This window comes from Acartia tonsa, chromosome 3 (assembly GCF_053477335.1).
Source record: "Acartia tonsa isolate MP-2025a chromosome 3, ASM5347733v1, whole genome shotgun sequence".
Classification (NCBI taxonomy): Eukaryota; Metazoa; Arthropoda; class Copepoda; order Calanoida; family Acartiidae; genus Acartia; species Acartia tonsa.
In genome coordinates this window covers 9,734,443-9,754,041 of record NC_137262.1, presented here as the reverse complement: position 1 = coordinate 9,754,041, position 19,599 = coordinate 9,734,443, and the positions used below count along the sequence as shown (strand labels likewise).

The 19,599-nt window shown below is 31.6% G+C and overlaps 1 protein-coding gene and 1 long non-coding RNA gene across 2 annotated transcripts in view; both read right to left on the bottom strand.

Moving 5' to 3' along the window:
• Positions 1 to 4,915: 4,915 nt before the first annotated feature.
• On the bottom strand, positions 4,916 to 6,694 carry LOC145313259 (uncharacterized). The gene is made up of 2 exons (XR_013877289.1): positions 6,387 to 6,694; positions 4,916 to 5,545 (listed from the first exon to the last, which is right to left on the bottom strand). It is a non-coding gene; the product is annotated as an uncharacterized LOC145313259 (long non-coding RNA).
• A 7,842-nt stretch (positions 6,695 to 14,536) lies between these two features.
• LOC145313258 (uncharacterized) overlaps positions 14,537 to 19,599 on the bottom strand; it is a 29,875-nt gene continuing 24,812 nt past the window's right edge. The window contains exons 22-23 of the mRNA XM_080152579.1: positions 17,323 to 17,384; positions 14,537 to 17,040 (exon numbers count right to left, since the gene is read on the bottom strand). Of these exons, the coding sequence (XP_080008705.1) occupies positions 16,963 to 17,040; positions 17,323 to 17,384 (140 nt within the window). The 3' untranslated portion in view covers positions 14,537 to 16,962. The remainder of the gene's footprint in view (positions 17,041 to 17,322; positions 17,385 to 19,599) is intronic.

Sequence of the window (19,599 nt, the reverse complement as noted above, 5' to 3'; positions counted from 1 at the left end):
TAGAAATTCCTCCTTTTAAATTTGGACAGGGATTATTATGTAAATAAATCTGTAGGAGCAGATATTGAAGGCAATTCAATGGATTTGAAAAGTATTTTATTTTTAATGAATAGTGAGCCACAAAAGTGCTTGCAAATATTTATTTGACAATTAATAACCCTATTCTAAAAAGTTCTATCTGAAACACTAGTTTACACCTATAATCAGTAACATTTGGCTAAGATAAAAAAGGGTTTCAAATATTTTTTTTCCAAATTGTAGAATTCTTCGACAATAAAAGTGCAAATTTTCGGGACAACAAAAATTTGCACATTCACATATGCGATTTTGCAAGCTCGTAGCAAGCTTGCAGTTTCCTATGCATTTATTTAGATTAAATAAAATAGACTGAGAGTACAGAATATTTTTGGATAATTTCCAATGTCCCTAAAAAAACAAACAAAAAAGGAAAATTGTGAACATTTTTGAAGATTATGCAAAAAGTTTACAAACTTCTACTTCTTCGTTTATAATGATGATATGGCAAAAAATGTTTTAAATGAATAAATTGAAAATTATTTATTGTTTGTCTCTTAAATTGGTCTTTTTATCATAATGTCTAATTAAAGATTACGGCACATAAAAAAAAATTATCTGTAAAACGTGCATCAATTTTGCATTCTCTCAAACCCAGAGAACATTCCCAGGGAGTAAGGGAGGGGACAATGGATCGAATATTCAATTTTTAAGAGTCTCAGACTTTGGGTACTGGCTTAAAGGGAATGTGCACGAATTCAGCAGGTTCTGACTGACTTTGGGTACTTGCCCCGCTAACTAGCTGAGTTAGTTTTGAATATAGCAGACAGAAAAATTTGTTATTGATGGCTGGTTTTAACAAATATTTTTAAGAAAATGTCATTTCATGTATAAAAACTCTACTGTGATATTTAAATTAACAATCTAAGAACCTCTTGAATTTAGGTGGCGGATTAAAATATATGAGGGTTGACGAAGTTCTAAACAAGATTTTTCTAGTGATTAATTACAGAATGTTTACTACATTGTATATATTGGTAATTTAATTTTCAAGTAAATGATTTTTTTCATAGAACTAATTTTGTTCTAAATTATATTACCATGATCCCTTTACAATTTTGATCAAATTTTCTTGGTAAATCTGGTTTTCATTGCTCTTCAGCGAAAACTCTTAAATTGAATTAATTGCCCATTGTCCCCTTCCTTTCTCCCTGGAACATTCCTTTCTTTAAACTTTGGCACATCTACTTGGCAGCCAGACATACACACAAACACAATTGCACTCATCAATGCTCTTAATACCGTCCTCAATTAGAATTGCAGAATTAGACAATTTCAATTTCGAGTTGCCAAAAAACTTTAGCTTTGTAATGGGAAAGGTAAAATTAGAATAAGGGTAATTTTCTTTAGGTAAAATGGTGCAATAAAACCTAATGGTTTTGCATTGAGCAGTTTTAGAATTAAACTCATATGAAAGGGCAAAAATTAACAATTAAAAACTAAAAACATTTGCATGAACCTAAAACAAGTGAAAATCTAGGAAAATCTCCGAAGATGATTAAAGTCCCTCCACAGATTATGGCGTCATACGATAGAATAACCAATAAGAGGCCAGCAAAAATTTACCACTGGTCAGTTAAAGTGTACAATGGCCTCTCATTGGATATTCTATCGTATGACGTCAAAATCTGTAGAGGGACTTTAATCATCTTCAAAATCTCTTTTTATATAATCAACAAAATTCTATGCTGCCCCTTCTCTGGCATTTAAGAATATCCAAGACTAGTTAAATATTAGGATCTAAAGGGATAAAACAATGGCCAATAAACTGATGAACATCTCAAAAGATAATACTTAAAATATATTAGAATTAGTGATTGAAACGATTAGACACTCAACTTAAATAACAAACCAGTCAAAATTCAATATTAGACCCCGAAGTTGTTAAGTCAACGAATAAGAAGCGTTTTTTTATATAAAATTTTGGGGACTAATGTAATAAACAGCCCAATGTCCCCTCCCTCCCTGAGTAAAATTGAGATTCATTAACCTAAATTATAAATAGAAATGGGTTAATATGTTTTATTTATAAAATATATGTGAGTGGTTATGACTTTCCACTTGTGGTTGAATGATTTAGATGGGTTGGAGTATATTAGCCAAAAATTTCCAAGCTTCTTCTCATAAAAGTTTGAGACCAAACAGGATTAATTCTAACTGACTTTTGAAGATCTTTATTGTGCCTATAAACAAATGTCGTCATACAATACAAATGACCAAATATACAGACTAAATTACCAATGGCAGGCCAGTACAAATTTTAATTGACCAATGGTGTATTGCGTCATTTTTAAGGAACTATTAAAATTTTCCTGATTTTTCTACTTTAGAGGAGGGGGGGGGGGGTGATTTTTGAGGAACGAAGAGTGGAGGTACCCTCCTCCAAAATAGATTGATAAACCTTCCCAAGACCTATATGAAGCTTCGTGGTAAAGGAGAGCCATATCAGTCCAGCAGTTGGCGAGATATTTCCAGACAGACATAAAGACATCCTGTTACTTTTAAACAAGGATGCCTAAATTGTATAATAACTCTGGATATAGAATAGAGCGCTTATTTACAGGGATCTATAGGGATAAGACAAAGGCCAATAAATTAATATACACCACAAATAATGATACACAAAACTACCCCTTCTGTAGATTACAATTAATGGTTGAAACTTAATGAACTAACCAATCAAAATTAAATAAAAGTCCTCAATGATGTTAAGTCAATGAACAAGAAAACTTTATTACATAACTTTGTGGACTAGTGTAATAAACAGCCCAATGTCCCCTCCCTCCCTGGCTTATTTATGCAGAGTATACATGTATGTATAGTCTACCCACTTCAACCATGAAAAAGAGGTTTGTATATGACAGGCGTTGTTGGTGTGCGGACCAGACTGTCCGCGGCTTATTTGCTTTTTTTTTAAGCGAAGCTTTCCTTTAGATAGGGTGTGTTTATAATGGATAACTCGGGTATAGTCCCTTTCGTGGCAACGCTCCTTAAGGGGTGATTCTTCGTCTTTTTCACAGTAGCTATTTTACCATTTCTAGCCCCTGCTGGGGGCTCTAGTCCTGCGGGGCCAATTGCCTAACCCTGTGGGGCAATCACCTAACCCAATATAACCTAACCTAACCTGAAATAACCTATCAAAAGCCATTTTAAAAATACGACAAATCGCCCCTTAAGGGGCGTTGCCACGAAAGGGACTATTCCCGATAACTCTTATCTTTAATTTTGGTATGTTAGAATTGTTCTACAGATTAGAATTCGTAGCAACTGGATAATCGCTACAAAAAGTACATTTGTCCATTAAAAACTTATTTTTAGCTTTTTTTAACAACATTCTTTTATGATATAATTATCCTATTCATTTGTTTTATGAAACAATGATTACTATGATGACAAGTCAAAATAATTTAGGCGAAGCAACTCTGTGAAAGTTCCTAAATGGGTAAGTATGTCCTTAAACAGTAACCTGTACATGTAATTCGGGAATTTAGTAACAAAGGGGGAGGTAGGTTGTGTTAAAAAATCCGTAAAAGTGTGAGTAAGCTTCCAGTCAAAAGCGATTATTAAGTCTAACTGTTCTTAATATTGACAAAACTCATAGTATAATTAAACGCATATTTAATAACAGTTAGACTTAATAATCGTTTTTGATTGGAAGCTTACTCACACTTTTACAGATTTTTAACACAACCTACCTCTCCCTTTATATCAAATTTAGTTTAGACTTATAAATTAATTTTCTGCTTATTAAGTTCTGATACTCTAAAAGTGTTAATGTTTGTTTGCCAAGCCGACTTAGTTTAGAGCCTAGCTTTAATAGATGTTGTCATCCTTGTTTTGTATAGTATCTACTCTACAATTATTGTATGTACGTCTGTTTCCTTTAAAATTCCAAAAAATAGATACAATGTATTTTAAAAGAGTTTATCCCAACTGGAAATCATAATAAGAGGATAGGAAAATGGACGTTTTCATATTGGCTGATGTCTTCTATAAAAATCTTTTAGTCAAATAAATCCACAAAATTAAAAAGGAATATTGATTTTAAAAAGCATATATTACTGTAAAATCTATCATTAAGTACATAGCTTGATTATCACACCAATAACTTTACAAAATCACAGTAACATAGAATAACAACTAGCAAATTCTTATAGATATGTAGATAAAGTGTCACTATATTGTCGATGTGTCAATATTATTAGAGCCATATAGTTGATTTAAGTGTATAAATATGTAAACATCGACCTAAATATTGATAAAAAGGTAGTACAGGCTGATATAATAGCGACAGATCGAAAATATATTGACACAAAACACAATTCTTTGATAGGGATTAGAAGTAAAAAAATCATGAATTCCACTATGGTTTTGAAACCATTAATATCCATTATATTAGAACCAGTTTTTCGCCATAATGATAATCATGTATCGTGGAAAGCTGTCTATATATGTATAATACGATGCATTAAATAAATATTCTAATTCTTAAAATTTTGTCTTGATATAAAAAATAACCTCCCAAAAATAGTTAAAGACCTTCCATGGACCTATCAGAAGCTCACTTGTAGAGTAGAACCATATTGGTTCAGCAGTAAGCAAGATCCTTTGTAAAAGACAAAAAAACTTACTACTTTATTATTTGTGTTGTGAGTGCAAACAATAATTTTTACTGCTTCAAAAAAATCTACTGAAAATGCTTCAAATGTCGTCTTAACCGAAAAATAGTTTGAAGAAAAAATTACATGTTTGAAAAATAACACAAACAAATATAAATGATTATGCGTAAATATTTTGATAAAAATCAAAGATCCAGTTTAAAATAAATTAGGCCATGAGTTTCAGCTTTTGATTTAGTTACAGAACATCACACAAAAATGTTTGGCTCTTATTTATTGAGAATAAAAAGAAATTATTTTTTAAATACAACATCTTATTTGCAATTATATACATAAACAGTAAACATTTTTTCTTAATATTGATTATTGCTTGTATAATAGATGTAAAAATAGATTTAGTTCTGTTGCTGACTGATAATTAGATCACATTTCACAAATGGATATAGAACATACATAAAATTGCCGTCTATTTATGTTGCTAATATGGACATCAACTATTGGTCATTTGGTTCAGTCAGTAGGAGGGGATGGAATGGGGTAAAAGGAGTGGATGGAGGGCTTTTTTGGTCATATACAAATTTTACTTTATTGGAGTACATGAAAATAAGATCCAAGTAATAATAAATCCATTTAACATGATTAATTGTAACATTTTAATTACATCTTTTTAAAGATAGTAGAGCTAGGCTTATAAGTATTATAGCTGTAGATCCTTGACAACTAGAGGATGCATGGCTTGGTTCTGAAGGTGGAGCACGGGTTGGAGTAGAAACTGGAGGAGGAGTACTATCAAATATTGATTCATTCAACGGTGGAGTCCAATCTTCATTTGGATCAATGATGGGTAAATCCTAAAAACAAGGATGACAACATCCATAAAAGCGAAGCACTGAAACTGTAGGACAAACGGACATTAACACTTATATAGTGTCAGAACTGAATAATCAGAATACAAATGTATAAGAGTTGAAGCAAAATTGTAAGTGTAAATTTGTTGAAAAACTGCTTGATACAGGATAATGTTTATGGACATACTTACATTTTTAGGACTTGATTATAGAGTTGCTTTGCTTGAAACATTATACTTTGTTATCCCAGGAATAAGCATACCAAAAATCGGATGATTAGATCACAAAAAAATTTGTTGTTAAAAAAGTAAAAAATCAACATGTTTAAAATGGAAGTACGGACATTCTTGTAATGATTATAGAGCTGCTACGCTTTCTAAATCGTACCTAACTACTAAAGAAATCACCATGCAAAGTTTGAAATCGATAGGACAATTCTAACATGCCTAAATTAACTAAAAAAGCTATCCGTTTGTGACGGACGTACGGACCGACCCTAATTATAGAAAAGCTTCGCTTTTAATAAATAAGATATAATCAGTACTAGATAGCCGCCTTTTTTTAAAAGCGTAGTTTTTCTATAATTAGGGTCGGTCCGTCCGTCCGGACATAACGGATAGCTCTTTTCGTTAATTTAGGCATGTTAGAATTGTCCTATAATAATTTAAACCAAGTATAAGGTATAGCCAACAAGCGAAATAAATCCAAAATAATATTTGGAGGGCAGATTAAAAAGGTCGTTCATTCTACTAAGTGTAGCCCCCAAACGACGGCTGAAAATCACATATAGGTTTCGTGATTTTTCCGAATTAATATCGTTGTTAGGATAGCTGAAACTATTTACCTTGAAGTCGAACAGACCTTCACCAGCTGTTACGACTATGGTACCAGCAAACAACACAAACATTATTGTAGTAATAAACATATTTCTGTAACAATAGTTTATTTTTCCACTGAAAAAACACTATGGTGGCTTTTAAATGTATAATGCAGAGTGATTCAAATAAAACTGAGTTTTCCGATTTTCTGACACAACCAGAAGGCATACAGAAAAAAGAATTATGTCCTTGTTCTATTAAGGAAAATACATTAAACGTTAGGTTATTCCCGTGTTATTAACGTATGTTACATGCTTATTTATAATTGCTGACTGAAAAGTGTTAGGTTCTAATCAGCGCGGCGCTTCAAAGGTTGTTAATTCTTATCTTTACAGCCTGTTATAAAGTCAATAATGGCAACATACAAGTACAAAACAATGAATAGACTAGATGGACACATTACAAACTTTCCCGATTTTGTACTACTTTTGAGGAACATGATTCCAGTTACGTCATATTTTTCTTTCCCGAAAAAGGAAAGGTGGGAAGAAAATCTCTTCAAAAGAGATGGGGAAAAACCCCTTTTCTCCCATCTCTTTTTTCTTCCCCCCTTCCCTTTTTTTCTTTCCCCCTTCCCTTTTTCGGGAAAGAAAAATATGACGTAACTGGAATCATGTTCCTCAAAAGTAATACAAAATCGGGAAAGTTTGTAATGTGTCGACTAGATGCACACACACAGGTCATAAGAATCTTCACTGAAAATGTCAGCTATCTAACTTGAGTTGCAGCCGAGAAAATCCCATTCCGACTAAAGTAAAGACATAGTAAATTCGCTGCACATGTACGTAGTTCAAAGGCTTGAATAAAACTGTTTAATATTCTCATTAGATATATTCCTCAAAATACCCTTTTTCGAATTTCATTCTTCTGCTAACCTAAAAAGTTACTTTAGGTGCCAAGAAATACATGTACAAAATTTCAGCTCTCTATCTCTACTGGCGACCTAGCGCCAGGCATGTAAAATATCAACAGATAACGGTAGCACGGTGGTTTTAACAATATCTCAGCAATGTGCAGGTTTTAAGGTCTTCTGCATATTTCAATTTAAACACATAAGGACAAAGATATATTATCCCAAAAATCTTTTGTCAAGTCTACTCTACACCTAGCGCCAGTCAGTTTTCTAAAATCATGCATTTTATACCTGTGAAAATAGAAATCGCCAGCGCTAGGTGTAGAGTAGACTTTGACAAAAGATTTTTAGGATATTATATCTTTGGCCTTATGTGTTTAAGTTGATATATGCAGAACACCTGAATTCATCTTCCAAGCCATTCTCTAAACATTATAATTTTTTTATGAAATAACGGGATTTCAAAACTGCCCTTTGAAAAGGCCCAATAAATAACTTTTTTGTCACTTTTTTCACTGTTTATAATTACAACTTATTAAGACATTATGTTCAATTAAAAAAAATCGGCGTCTCCAGCAACAAAATAACTAAGTAACCATTACACATTTCATTTAAAGACTTTTCTTCTAGGGACTTGTTGAGCAAAAGCCCCCCTAAAACACTAAAAATATGAGTTCTGAGCTTATTTTGTTAACATAAGCAAACTCAGTAATATTTACAGATTTCACTTTGGGACTTTCCTTCTAGGGGCTTGTGGAGCAAAAGACCCCCAAAAACTAAAAATATGAGTTCTGAATTTATATTTAAAGATATCAACCTGATTTTTTTAAAGGAAACTTTTTTAACATAACTGAGGTGGATTCTTAAAAAAAATTTTCCCCACTAATTGGTTAGTGGGGCAAAATAGTTTTCGAGAAACATCCTCCAAATTCACATTAAAAATCTACAAAAATTAAATAGAATTTTATGTTAATAACCCTTCTATGATTTTTTGTAGATTTTTAATGTGATTTTGGAGGATTTTTTTAAAGAATCCACCTCTGAACTCAGTAATGTTTAAAGATTTCATTTTGGGACTTTTCTTCTAGGGACTAGTTGGGCAAAAGACCCCCAAAACTAAAAATATGAGTTCTGAGAATATATTTGCATATATCAACCTGTTTTTTTTAAATAAAACTTTTTAGTTGAACTAAGTAACCATGACAGATTTCATTTTGGAACCTTTCTTCTGGGGGCTAGTGGGACAAAAGACCCCCAAAACAATAAAAATATGAGTTCTGAGCTAATTTTTAGAGATATTGAGCTGATTTTTAATGAAAACTTTTTGAACATAAGTGAACTAAGTAACCATTACAGATTTAATTTTGGGACTTTCCCTCTAGGAGCTTGTGGAGCAAAAAAAAACACTTTTATTCCTTCTAGGGGCTAGTTGGGCAAAAGAACCCCAAAACATTAAAAATATGAGTTCTGAGCTTATTTTTGGAGATATTGAGCTTTTTTTTAATGAAAACTTTTTGAACATAAATGAAGTAAGTAACTACAGATTTAATTTTGGGACTTTCCTTCTAGGGGCTTGTGGAGCAAAAGACCCCCCCCCCCCCCAACACTTTTATTCCTTCTAGGGGCTAGTAGGGCAAAAGAACCCCAAAACATTAAAAATATGAGTTCTGAGCTTATTTTTAGAGATATTGAGCTCATTTTTTAATGACAAATTTTTGAACATAACTGAACTAAGTAACCATTACAGATTTAATCAGGTTGATATATCTAAAAATAAGCTCAGATCTCATATTTTTATTGTTTTGGGGGTCTTTTGTCCCACTAGCCCCTAGAAGGAAAGTCCCAAAATGAAATCTGTCATGGTTACTTAAAATAACATGTGTAATGGTTACTTAGTTCAGTTTTATTTTAAAAGTTTTCTTTAAAAAAATCAGGTTGATATCTTTAAAAATAAGATCAGAACTCGTACTTTTGTGTTTTTGGGGGTTCTTTTGCTCCACTAGCCCCTAGGAGGAATGTCCCAAAGTGAAATCTGTAAAGGTTACTGGGTTCGGTTATGTGAAAAAAGTTTTCTAAAAAAAATTAAAAATAAGCTCAGAACTCATATTTTTAGTTTTGTGGGTCTTTTGCCCAACTGGCCCCTAGAAGGAAAGTCTAAAAATGAAATCTGTAAACATTACTGAGTTCGGTTATATTAAAAAGTTTTCTTTATAAAAATCAGGTTGATATCTTTAAATATAAGCACAGAAGTCATATTTTTGTTTTTTTTTTGCTCCACAAGCCCTTAGATGGAAAGTCCCAAAATTAAATGTGTAAACATAAGTGAGTTCAGTTTTATTTAATAAGTTTTCTTGCAAAAAAAATCAGGTTGATATCTTGAAAAATAAGCTCAGAACTCATATTTTTTTGTGTTTTGGGGGGTCTTTTGCTCCACTAGCCCCTAGAAGGAAAGTCCCAAAATGAAATCTGTATAGGTTACTGAGATCGATTATGTGAAAAAAGTTTTCTTAAAAAAATTAGGTTGATATCTTTAAAAACAAGCTCAGAACTCATATTTTTAGTTTTGTGGGTCTTTTGCCCAACTGGCCCCTAGAAGGAAAGTCCCAAAATGAAATCTGTATAGGTTACTGAGTTTGATTATGTGAAAAAAGTTTTCTCAAAAAAAATAGGTTGATATCTTTAAGTATAAGTCCAGAACTTATATTTTTAGTTTTTAGGGGTCTTTTGCCAACTAGCCCCCAGAAGGAAAGTCCCAAAATGAAATCTGTAAATGTTATTGAGTTTGCTTATGTTAAATAAGTTTTCAAAAAAAAATCATATTGATATCTTTAAAAATAAGCTCAGAACTCATATTTTTAGTTTTTGGGGGTCTTTTGCTCCACAAGCCCCCAGAAGGAAAGTCCCAAAATGAAATGTGTAATGGTTACTTAGTTCAGTTTTATTTAACAAGGATGACAACATCCATAAAAGCGAAGCACTGAAACGTTAGGACAAACGGACATTAACACTTGTATAGTGTCAGAACTGAATAATCAGAATATAAATGTATAAAGGTCAAAGGAAAATTGTAAGTAAATTTGTTGAAAAACTGCTTGATAAAGGATAATGTTTATGGGCATACTTACATTTTTAGGACTTGATTATAGAGTTGCTTCGCCTATAACATTATACTTTGTTGTCCAGGAATCAGTAAACCAAAAATCAGATCAATTGGATGATTAGATCATATAAAAATTTGTTGTTAAAAAATTTAAAAAAACAACATGTTTCAAATGGACGTACGGACATTTTGGTAATGATTATAAAATGCTTAAAGAATAGCTTGGAAGATGAATTTAGGTGTTCTGCATATTTCAACTTAAACACATAATGCCAAAGATATAACATCCTAAAAATCTTTTGTCAAAGTCTACTCTACACCTAGCGCTGGCGATTTCTATTTTCACAGGTATAAAATGCATGATTTTAGAAAACTGACTGGCGCTAGGTGTAGAGTAGACTTTGACAAAAGATTTTTGGGATAATATATCTTTGTCCTTATGTGTTTAAATTGAAATATGCAGAAGACCTTAAAACCTGCATATTGCTGAGATATTGTTAAAACCGCCGTGCTACCGTTATCTGTTGATATTTTACATGCCTGGCGCTAGGTTGCCAGTAGAGATAGAGAGCTGAAATTTTGTACATTTATTTCTATAGGCACCTAAAGTAACTTTTTAGGTTAGCAAAAGAATGAAATTCGAAAGAGGGTATTTTGAGGAATATATCTAATTCTCATACTTTTATATAAACATTCATTGTGATTGATAAACATTCTAATTAATCGATGAAACTACTAGAAATGACCCAGAGTTACAAATCCTTTTTTTTTGGGGAGGGGGGGGGAATTACGGCGCGCCCTTTTTCATGTATTTTCATTATAAAACTTGTTGAAACTGTCACACTGAAAGGTAGACTTTGACTAAACATTTTTGGCATCAATCGCCCATATTGAAAAAAAAACATAACAAGTTTAACATTTCACTTAAAAATGAAATAAATATATAATAAGTTTTTATAAAATCCTTTCTATAATATATGGAGAACTATGTCTGTCTGTTTGTACCGAAGGACCTCGCTAACCGCTGAACCGATCGGGTTCTCCTTTACAGGGTATCTTCTCATAGGTCCCGGAAAGGTTTAAAACTATTTTTAGGGAGGGTACCACCACCCTCCCAAGAATAATCGCCCCTAGAAAAAAATTACCTCCCCCCCAAAAATTAATTTTTTAATATTACAGAATATGAGTTTTGGGATTCTTCTCCCCCCCTCCTCAAGAGGACTCTAGGGGCGAAGCCGCTAGTATTTTAAAAAGAATCACTTTTTATGACATAACCATGGCTTAGAAAGCTTGTTTTTACCACTGTGAGACTTCTATAATCACAACAAAATAAACTATATTTAGTGAAAAAGACTGCATATAATATTCACGATTGAAATTTCGTCATACATAAAAAGATGCTGTAAACTTGATATTTTAAAGACAGACACAAAGTTCAAAGAATTATTTTCAGGGCTCGGCAACGGCAGCTAAATTCAAGTTTCGATTATGGACTGTAGCTTAGAGGAGCTGACTACAGTAAAATAAAAAGCCGCGGCTGAGGTGGTCGCAGTTTGTGTGAGCAACGCGGCTAAGATTGCCTAGCCCTGATTTTTAAAAAGATATTTAGGTATATTGACTAATATGTGATGATAAAAATATCAATATTTTTAACATATGATTCAATTTTATGTTAAATATTTGTTTGTTTGTTAATTTTTGAATATTTCTTGAAAAGCCTAAAAGATGAATTCATATAAAAATTTAGCTGACTTATCAACCAGAGAGAGAGAGAGAGAGAGGGGGGGGGGGCAATATTGGGCTGTTTATTACCCTGGTCCCCAAAGTTTTATAATGACGTTTTTTTATTCGTTAACTCAACAACTTTGGGGACAATATTGAATTTTGATAGATTAGTTCACTAAGTTGAGTGTTCAAAGCTTCAACCACTAATTGCAAACTATATTTTTTGCCTCATTATTGAGGATATACATCATTTTATCGGCAATTGTCTTACCCCTTTAGACCCCTTCTTATCAACACAAGTAAAACTTTTAAAGTCAATATTTAAGCAGGAATATTAAAGTATGAACATATGGATGATAAAATAATAGTTATTTCTCGCATCGTATTATAAACAGCTTTCCGCGGATATAAAATGAACAATTATAAGATTAAAACCAGTTTTTTAGCCCCAAGATGCCGAAGGCATGGGCTAAAAAAGTGGTTTTAATCTTATGATTGTACATTTTTATATTCGTAGAAAACTGGTTATAATACGATGTTAGACATAGTTTTTTCGTAGGGATGAGAACCGGTTCAAATCCACCGGATATCAATCGGTTTCGAATGAATACGAGAAATAAAATTCAGCAATTATTAAAAACTAAATTATTGTTGGAAAAGTTTGATGTTGAATAGTCACTTCAACTCTATAGTTAAATTAAAAATCAATCAAAATCCTCGGAGTTTTAAAGCCAACGAATGGCGTGTTTACAAAATTTTGTGATCCTATGTTCTCCCCTCGCCCTGAGTTTATATGTTGTGTGTTTGGATTAGTAAAAAGGTGTGTACTGGGTTGTAAATGATGTCACTAAAGGGTTTTATGGAATTGTCAACAATAGTTGAAACAATAAATATTTTCCACTTTAATGTTGAAATACTTTATTTAAAGTTGAACAACAAAAGTGTTATCAGTTCTAAGAATCATGGAAATCCAAACATAAATATATGTATATTATTTTTTAATAACCTTTTTTTCCTGGAATAGAGAGACGTTCGGCTGTTTATTACACTAGTTTCCAAAGTTTTAGCTTATTAACTTAGTGGTTCATTTTTATCAAATTTTAGTTAGTTCATAAAGTTGAGTGTCAAAACGTGTAAACTTTCAATTGTAAACTGCAGAAGGGGGTAATTTTGCGTTTCATCGTTGGGAATGTACATTATGAATTCATCACCTATTGTCTTATCCCTTTATATCCCTGCCTTTTTATCATAATCAAGAAAGACGGGCAAGGGATGAAGGATGTAATACTCGCAAACCTTTGGAAATATCTACAATATGTAAGAAACAAGAAATAGAAATTGTAGAAGGGAAGTGGAAAGGAACTTTGAATATTTACATGTGTTACTATCTGAAAACCTAAACATTTATTAGTAGAGAAGCTTTTCTATATTTCGAAATGTCCGTCCGTCCGTCTGTCAGAGATAGAAAGGGAGAAACAAAATAGAGGGCTGAAATTTTCAGGGATTAATTATGTTAACATTCTTCACATTTTCATCAAGTTTCATTAAGATTCGTCATTTGGTTGGGGTGCTAGATTAAATCCTACATTTTTAAGTTTTCATGATTTTCACAACTCCTATTCATGGATTGAATACTTTCATATTCTGCATACTTTTATCTAGATTTACTTATTGGTTGGGGTGCTAGTTGGATCTTGGACAAATTAGCTTCGGACAAAGTAGTTTCAGGACAAAGTAGCCTCCATTGTTAAAAAAGGTCATGGCCGCAGCGCTCGGCCCCCTGGCCTGCCTAGCCGCGGGCGCTCGGCCCCCTAGCCTATAACCCAACCTAACCAAAAAATTGTAAAAACATTATCAAAACTTGTAAAAACAATATTAAAAATTGTAAAAATCTATCAACCACTTTTTGCAAAATCCACGAAATTCTAAACCACTTATGTATTATCAGTTGATGATAATTTTCTTAAATAATGTTCTGAGGCTAACATAGGTTTTGTTATAGGCTAGGGAGCCGAGCGCCCGCGGCTAGACAGGCCAGGTGCCGAGCGCTGCTGCCATATTGGAGACTATTTTTCTTAGGAAGCTACTTTTCTTATGTAAATGTCCTGAAGCTACTTTGTCCAAGATCCGTGCTAGTTCGATTCCTAGATTTTTAAGTTTTCACGATTTTCTTTACTAATATTCGAGATAGACGGCTGATATTTTTAGGGATTAAATAAATTCACAATTTACATAACCCCACAAAGTTTCATTCAAGATTTCTAGATTTTCACGTTATAAATCTTACAAGGTTTCGTGATTTTTAGTTCAATGTTATTTTTTATGAAACTGCTCTAAAGTTAGTTTTTTCCGGAAATCCATTCAAAATTTTTGAGCTTCGCTACTTATGGATGTTGTCATCCTTGTTTTAATAATAAATAATAAAAAAAAACTTTAAATTTGTTAAATATTGTAGTTTTATTTATTGAAATCATATTTTTTATAACAATTTTAATCAGTATAACTTCCAATTTTTGTAATAAAATATTGTGATAAGTTACAAATATACATTATTGGCTGAACTTGTTAAAAAATGCTTCAATTCAAAGTTGTTGTTCGGGGATTTTTCCAGATGAATTTCCTTTTTATATTTTTCAGCTTTACATACATCTTATTATATATTATAGAAACTAAATATAAATTTTCTAGTAAATTTTCTAATTTGACAAATGATTGCATTTTCTGACAAGTTCGCTGTGTTACAAACAAACATAAATAATGCAGATGTGTATCATATTATACCATCTTTTATTTTTATTAGGGTTGGGCCAGATATCTGGACAACGCCGGATATTCGGTAAATTATCGGGTATCCGACATTAGAAATTAGCCGGATAGTTTCAATATTCGGTCGAATATTGAAAATGGCCGGATATCCGGCCCAACCCTAATTCTTATTTTCAATATTTTATGTTTAAAGCATAATATGATACACATCTCAACTAACAATAATATACAATATACTAACATGGTACTACTATATTGTTTACATTAACTTTATAGAACTGCAAACTAGGTTTGGGCCAGATATCCGTTTCAATATTTCTTCAATATCCGGCCGTATACCGGATATTGAAACTATCCGGGTACCGGATATCTAGCTGATTTCTAATAACAGATATCCGGTTATCGAACGTTGGTCAGATATCCGGCCGGATACCGGATATCCGGCATTATAAATCAGCCGGATATCTGGTATCAGGCCCAACCTTATTGTAAACATATTTAGTAAATGTCAAGCTTTTATTTTTAAATTGTTAAAATTATGTATTTCTCTATATTTTTATTATTAAAACTTAATAAAAACTTTTGTTTAATGTAAAATAATATATTAGTTGTTTTCATTGAACTTTATTAATTTAACAAAGCTACAAAATGTAGTTTATTTACCATTCTATTTTATTATTTAATATATTACTATTGTAAGAAAGACAATATATTACAAATTAACAAACAATTAGTTGTACAAAAATTTGATGAAGTTTAACTTTTGGGCGGGTATCCTGGTTTCAGTTTGCTTTACTTGTATTGTGTTTAGGTACAGTGTTCTAGATTTTTCCAGTGTGACTTCGAAACTGGTTAATATCCGCTGGATTAGAACCGGTTCTTAGACACACTGAAAAGTTATGTATAGCATCTTATTACAGACATTTTTCCACTGATATCAAAATAAAAATCATAAAATCAATAGCAGTTTTTTAGCCTGGGCCTTCGGCCCCTCGTGGATTACAAAACTCATTTATATCTTATAATTTTTCATTTTAATATCATTATCCAAGCTATCTCTAAACCTATTTGATAAATGACTATTTCTTTATAGTTTTAGATATTGCGTATTTTTTAAAGGAAATATTAAGATACATTTACCGTTGATGGGTAATGGGTATATTAATAATAATAAAGAAAATGTCGTCTTTGTTTTACATTATATGTGAGCCAATAGGAATATAGTTTCATATTTTTTACTTACAATATAAAACACAAACAGTTTAACTTATTAGCTTTTTAAAAAAAGCTTAGATGAAGAGCAAAGATTTTGAAATTAGTAAAATTATTAAACTAATAAATGAAACTGCCTTATTCTTTACAATACATTAGGGTAAAAGTATACAAGTTAATATTCTAATTTATTATAAATTGAGATTAAAATAAATCAAAAATGTATTTAAAATATGAACTCATATTACAATACACGACATTAACAACAAAATATATATTTAGACTAAATACAAAAATGAATCCTTAAGTAAGATCAAAGACTTTAAGATTATTATAATCTTTATAAATTAATTTTAAAAATTCTTCTTGATTTTATTTATACAAAGTATCTGTAAAACTTACAATTAAGGTAGAGCCAGATATGCGGTCAAACGGATATCCTACCCAACCCTACTTACAATACTATTACTACAACGTATATTATTTATGTCAGGTTTATGAGTTATTTTACAATATTAATAATTATAGAGAGATAATATAGAGAAGAGACTTTTTCTCAAAAAGTAATTCCAAAGCCAGGATGATTAATATCAGGGCTAAGCAGCCGCGATTAAGCCAATAATAAGCCGCATATAAATCGACGTTTTAAAACTTTAAAATTAGCTTGATGTTCTGTGTCTGGGATGGCCGTTTTAAGTGCACCCAAACCGGTTCTAATCTAAGCGGCTTAAACTCGGTTGCAAAGCCCCGGTTAATACCTCAAGATGTTAAAAATTTTAATTCAAGTAAGACTGTAAATTTATTTAAATTTTTCTGGTTTTTGGGTAGTCTCGTTTGATGCTAAAATTATTGACTGCTGGCTAGCTGCCTTTATATGGCCGCTTGTTTACATGTTGAATATGGCCGCAGTAGCTGGACTAACTGGCATGGAGATGACACCCTCCAAATCCTGTGGCTTTTGTACCTAAGAAAAAATTAAAGATAATATTTCGTTTTAAAATATTCAAAAAATAGATAAGCAAAATAGAGGAGATATTCCAGAAAGAGGCTTTTTAGATATTAAAAATGTATAGGTACTCTGAATTTTTCTTTTTAGTCAGATACAGGAAAGTATGACTCCCAAACAGTTTTCATAGCTAAAACTATGGCTATTATATTATGTTTTATATTAAGATACCATTTCAACTTATGCAATAATATCTATTTGTGTATTAAGCCTCTAGATCTAATAAAATCAGAAACATACCTGTGTGTTAAATGTGGGTGTATTTGTATCATCCAGAACAACAATCTGTACATTTTCATTTCCTATAAAAAAAACTTAATAAAAATTTTCCTTATAGGTACCTAGTAATTTTACCAAATATAAAGTATTGTACATAATTTACTTAAAATAAATATTATCCAAAATCTTTTTACCTTAAACTAATCCTTTTAAGAAAAAGTTCTATTTTGGTTTCTGACGCAAGTATTTAAAGCCCTATTATAAATATTAAAAAAAACTAGTGAGAGTAAAGGACAAAGGGACTATCCACGAACAAGAGCTAGTGATTTTAAGCACCTTCCAGCTTTGATTCTAAATGTTATTTAGGTGATTATTCTAGGATTATGTTTAATATCGTTATATCAATTTTAAAAAATAAGCTTTACCATAATTTTCTATGAATAAAACTTTGAAATGTTAAGCATTTTTTTATGAAATATCATCAGATGTTTTGTTGAGTTTAACGGTTTAAATAACAGGCCAAAACATAATCAAATGCTGTAAATTACAAAAGTACACTAATAAAACTGTTAACAATATTAAAAATTACCTTTCCTTTACCTAAATTTACACTTTTCAATAAAAAAGTTTACTTTTGTGTCACAGCAGTTTGAACTCAACAAAACATTCGATGATATTGTATAGTCAAAAACTTTATAACATTTTAAAGCTTTTTTTTATATAAAACCATGGTTAAACTTATCCTCATATGTATGTATGTATGTAGCCTTGATTCTCCGAAGTTAGGATTCATATACACAAGAAGATTGGAGGTGAGAATCCTTTGACCAATCCTAGATTGGTAAGCTTCGCGCACAGCTGAGTGTATTCTATGTTACATTACAAGCTGACCCGCAATTCTCGTATCCTCATATCATCATAACCCTCGTATATTTACTAAAAACATTTAGAATCACTTCTGGAAGGTGCTTAGAATCACTTGCTCTTGTTCGTAGTTTAGTCCCCTTTATATAAACTAAGCGTTTTAAGAGGTAGACTTAAGTAAGAGGGGGAGGGGGGTTTAATGCAATCATCTCGTAATCAGTGAGCAAATGGCACTTAGAATTAGAATTTTGATCTGAAATTTTGCATGTGTAATCCTTGGTAGGTCTATTTTCCCTAAATTGAAGAAAAAATTTGAAAAGTAACAGGCGGCTCAGCCGTTTAGCCATTTTAAAACAATTTTCAAGGCAAATCATCACGAAACATATCTCCACATAATACTCTTTGTTGCTCCAAAACGTTTTCAAAAGGTTCTAGCCGCTAGTTGCTGGTACTGAAATCTAAAAAAATTTTTTTTTGTATCATTTCACATGATTTAAAGCAAAAATATGTTTCAAAAAGTTGATTCCTACTTAATTTATGGCAGATTTGCCCTAAAAAAAGCCAAAAAACGGCTAAGCCGTTAGCCGTTACTTTTTCAACTTTTTGTTCGATTTAGGGAAAATAGACCCTACCAAGGATTACTCATGCAAAATTTTAGATCGAAATTCGAATTCTAAGTGCCATTTGCTCACTGATTACGAGATGGTTGCATTAACCCCCCCCCCCCCACAGTAGGATTTTTGGTAATTTTTAAAATTTCCTCAAATTTGAGTTAAATGTCCCAAAGGCTAGTATTACCATTCAAAAGTTGCCATACAACAGATTTTTTTATACACTACAAAATTAGACAAAATACAGCCGTTTTGCTGAACGTGGTCAAAGGAATATTTTTAAAAAGTGAATTTTTTCATTAAAATCATCATACATTGCTTTTCCGACTTTTTCCTAGAATAAATTGGTGTAAAAATCTGATTAAATAATATGTAACAATATTTCATTGATATAGACAGATGTTTCTACTTCAAAATGCCAAGAAAAATAAGAAAAGTTGTCATAAATCTGTAATTTAAAATCCAAGAACACCTCAAATTGCATCTTAAAATAACATGTATTTTTTACGTTTAAAGGTTTTTCTAACTTAGGGCTACGAGGTGCCAAAAGTTATTTAGGCCCTGATTAAATTCAAGTATTCATAATTCAAGATTAGTTCATAACTTTTGGCACCTCGTAGCCCCAAAATGGTAAATTAGCTTTAAAAATGGACAATTCTTAATCTTATTTATATATATCAAGTGCTATTATAAAGTCAAAATACACTCTTTGAAAGCGTTTAATATAATAGATTTATATTTTACTAGAGGCTGCATCCCTTTCAATTAATGGCTCTGTATTAAAGGAGTGAGAAGAGGTTTAAAAAATACCTTAAAACCTTCC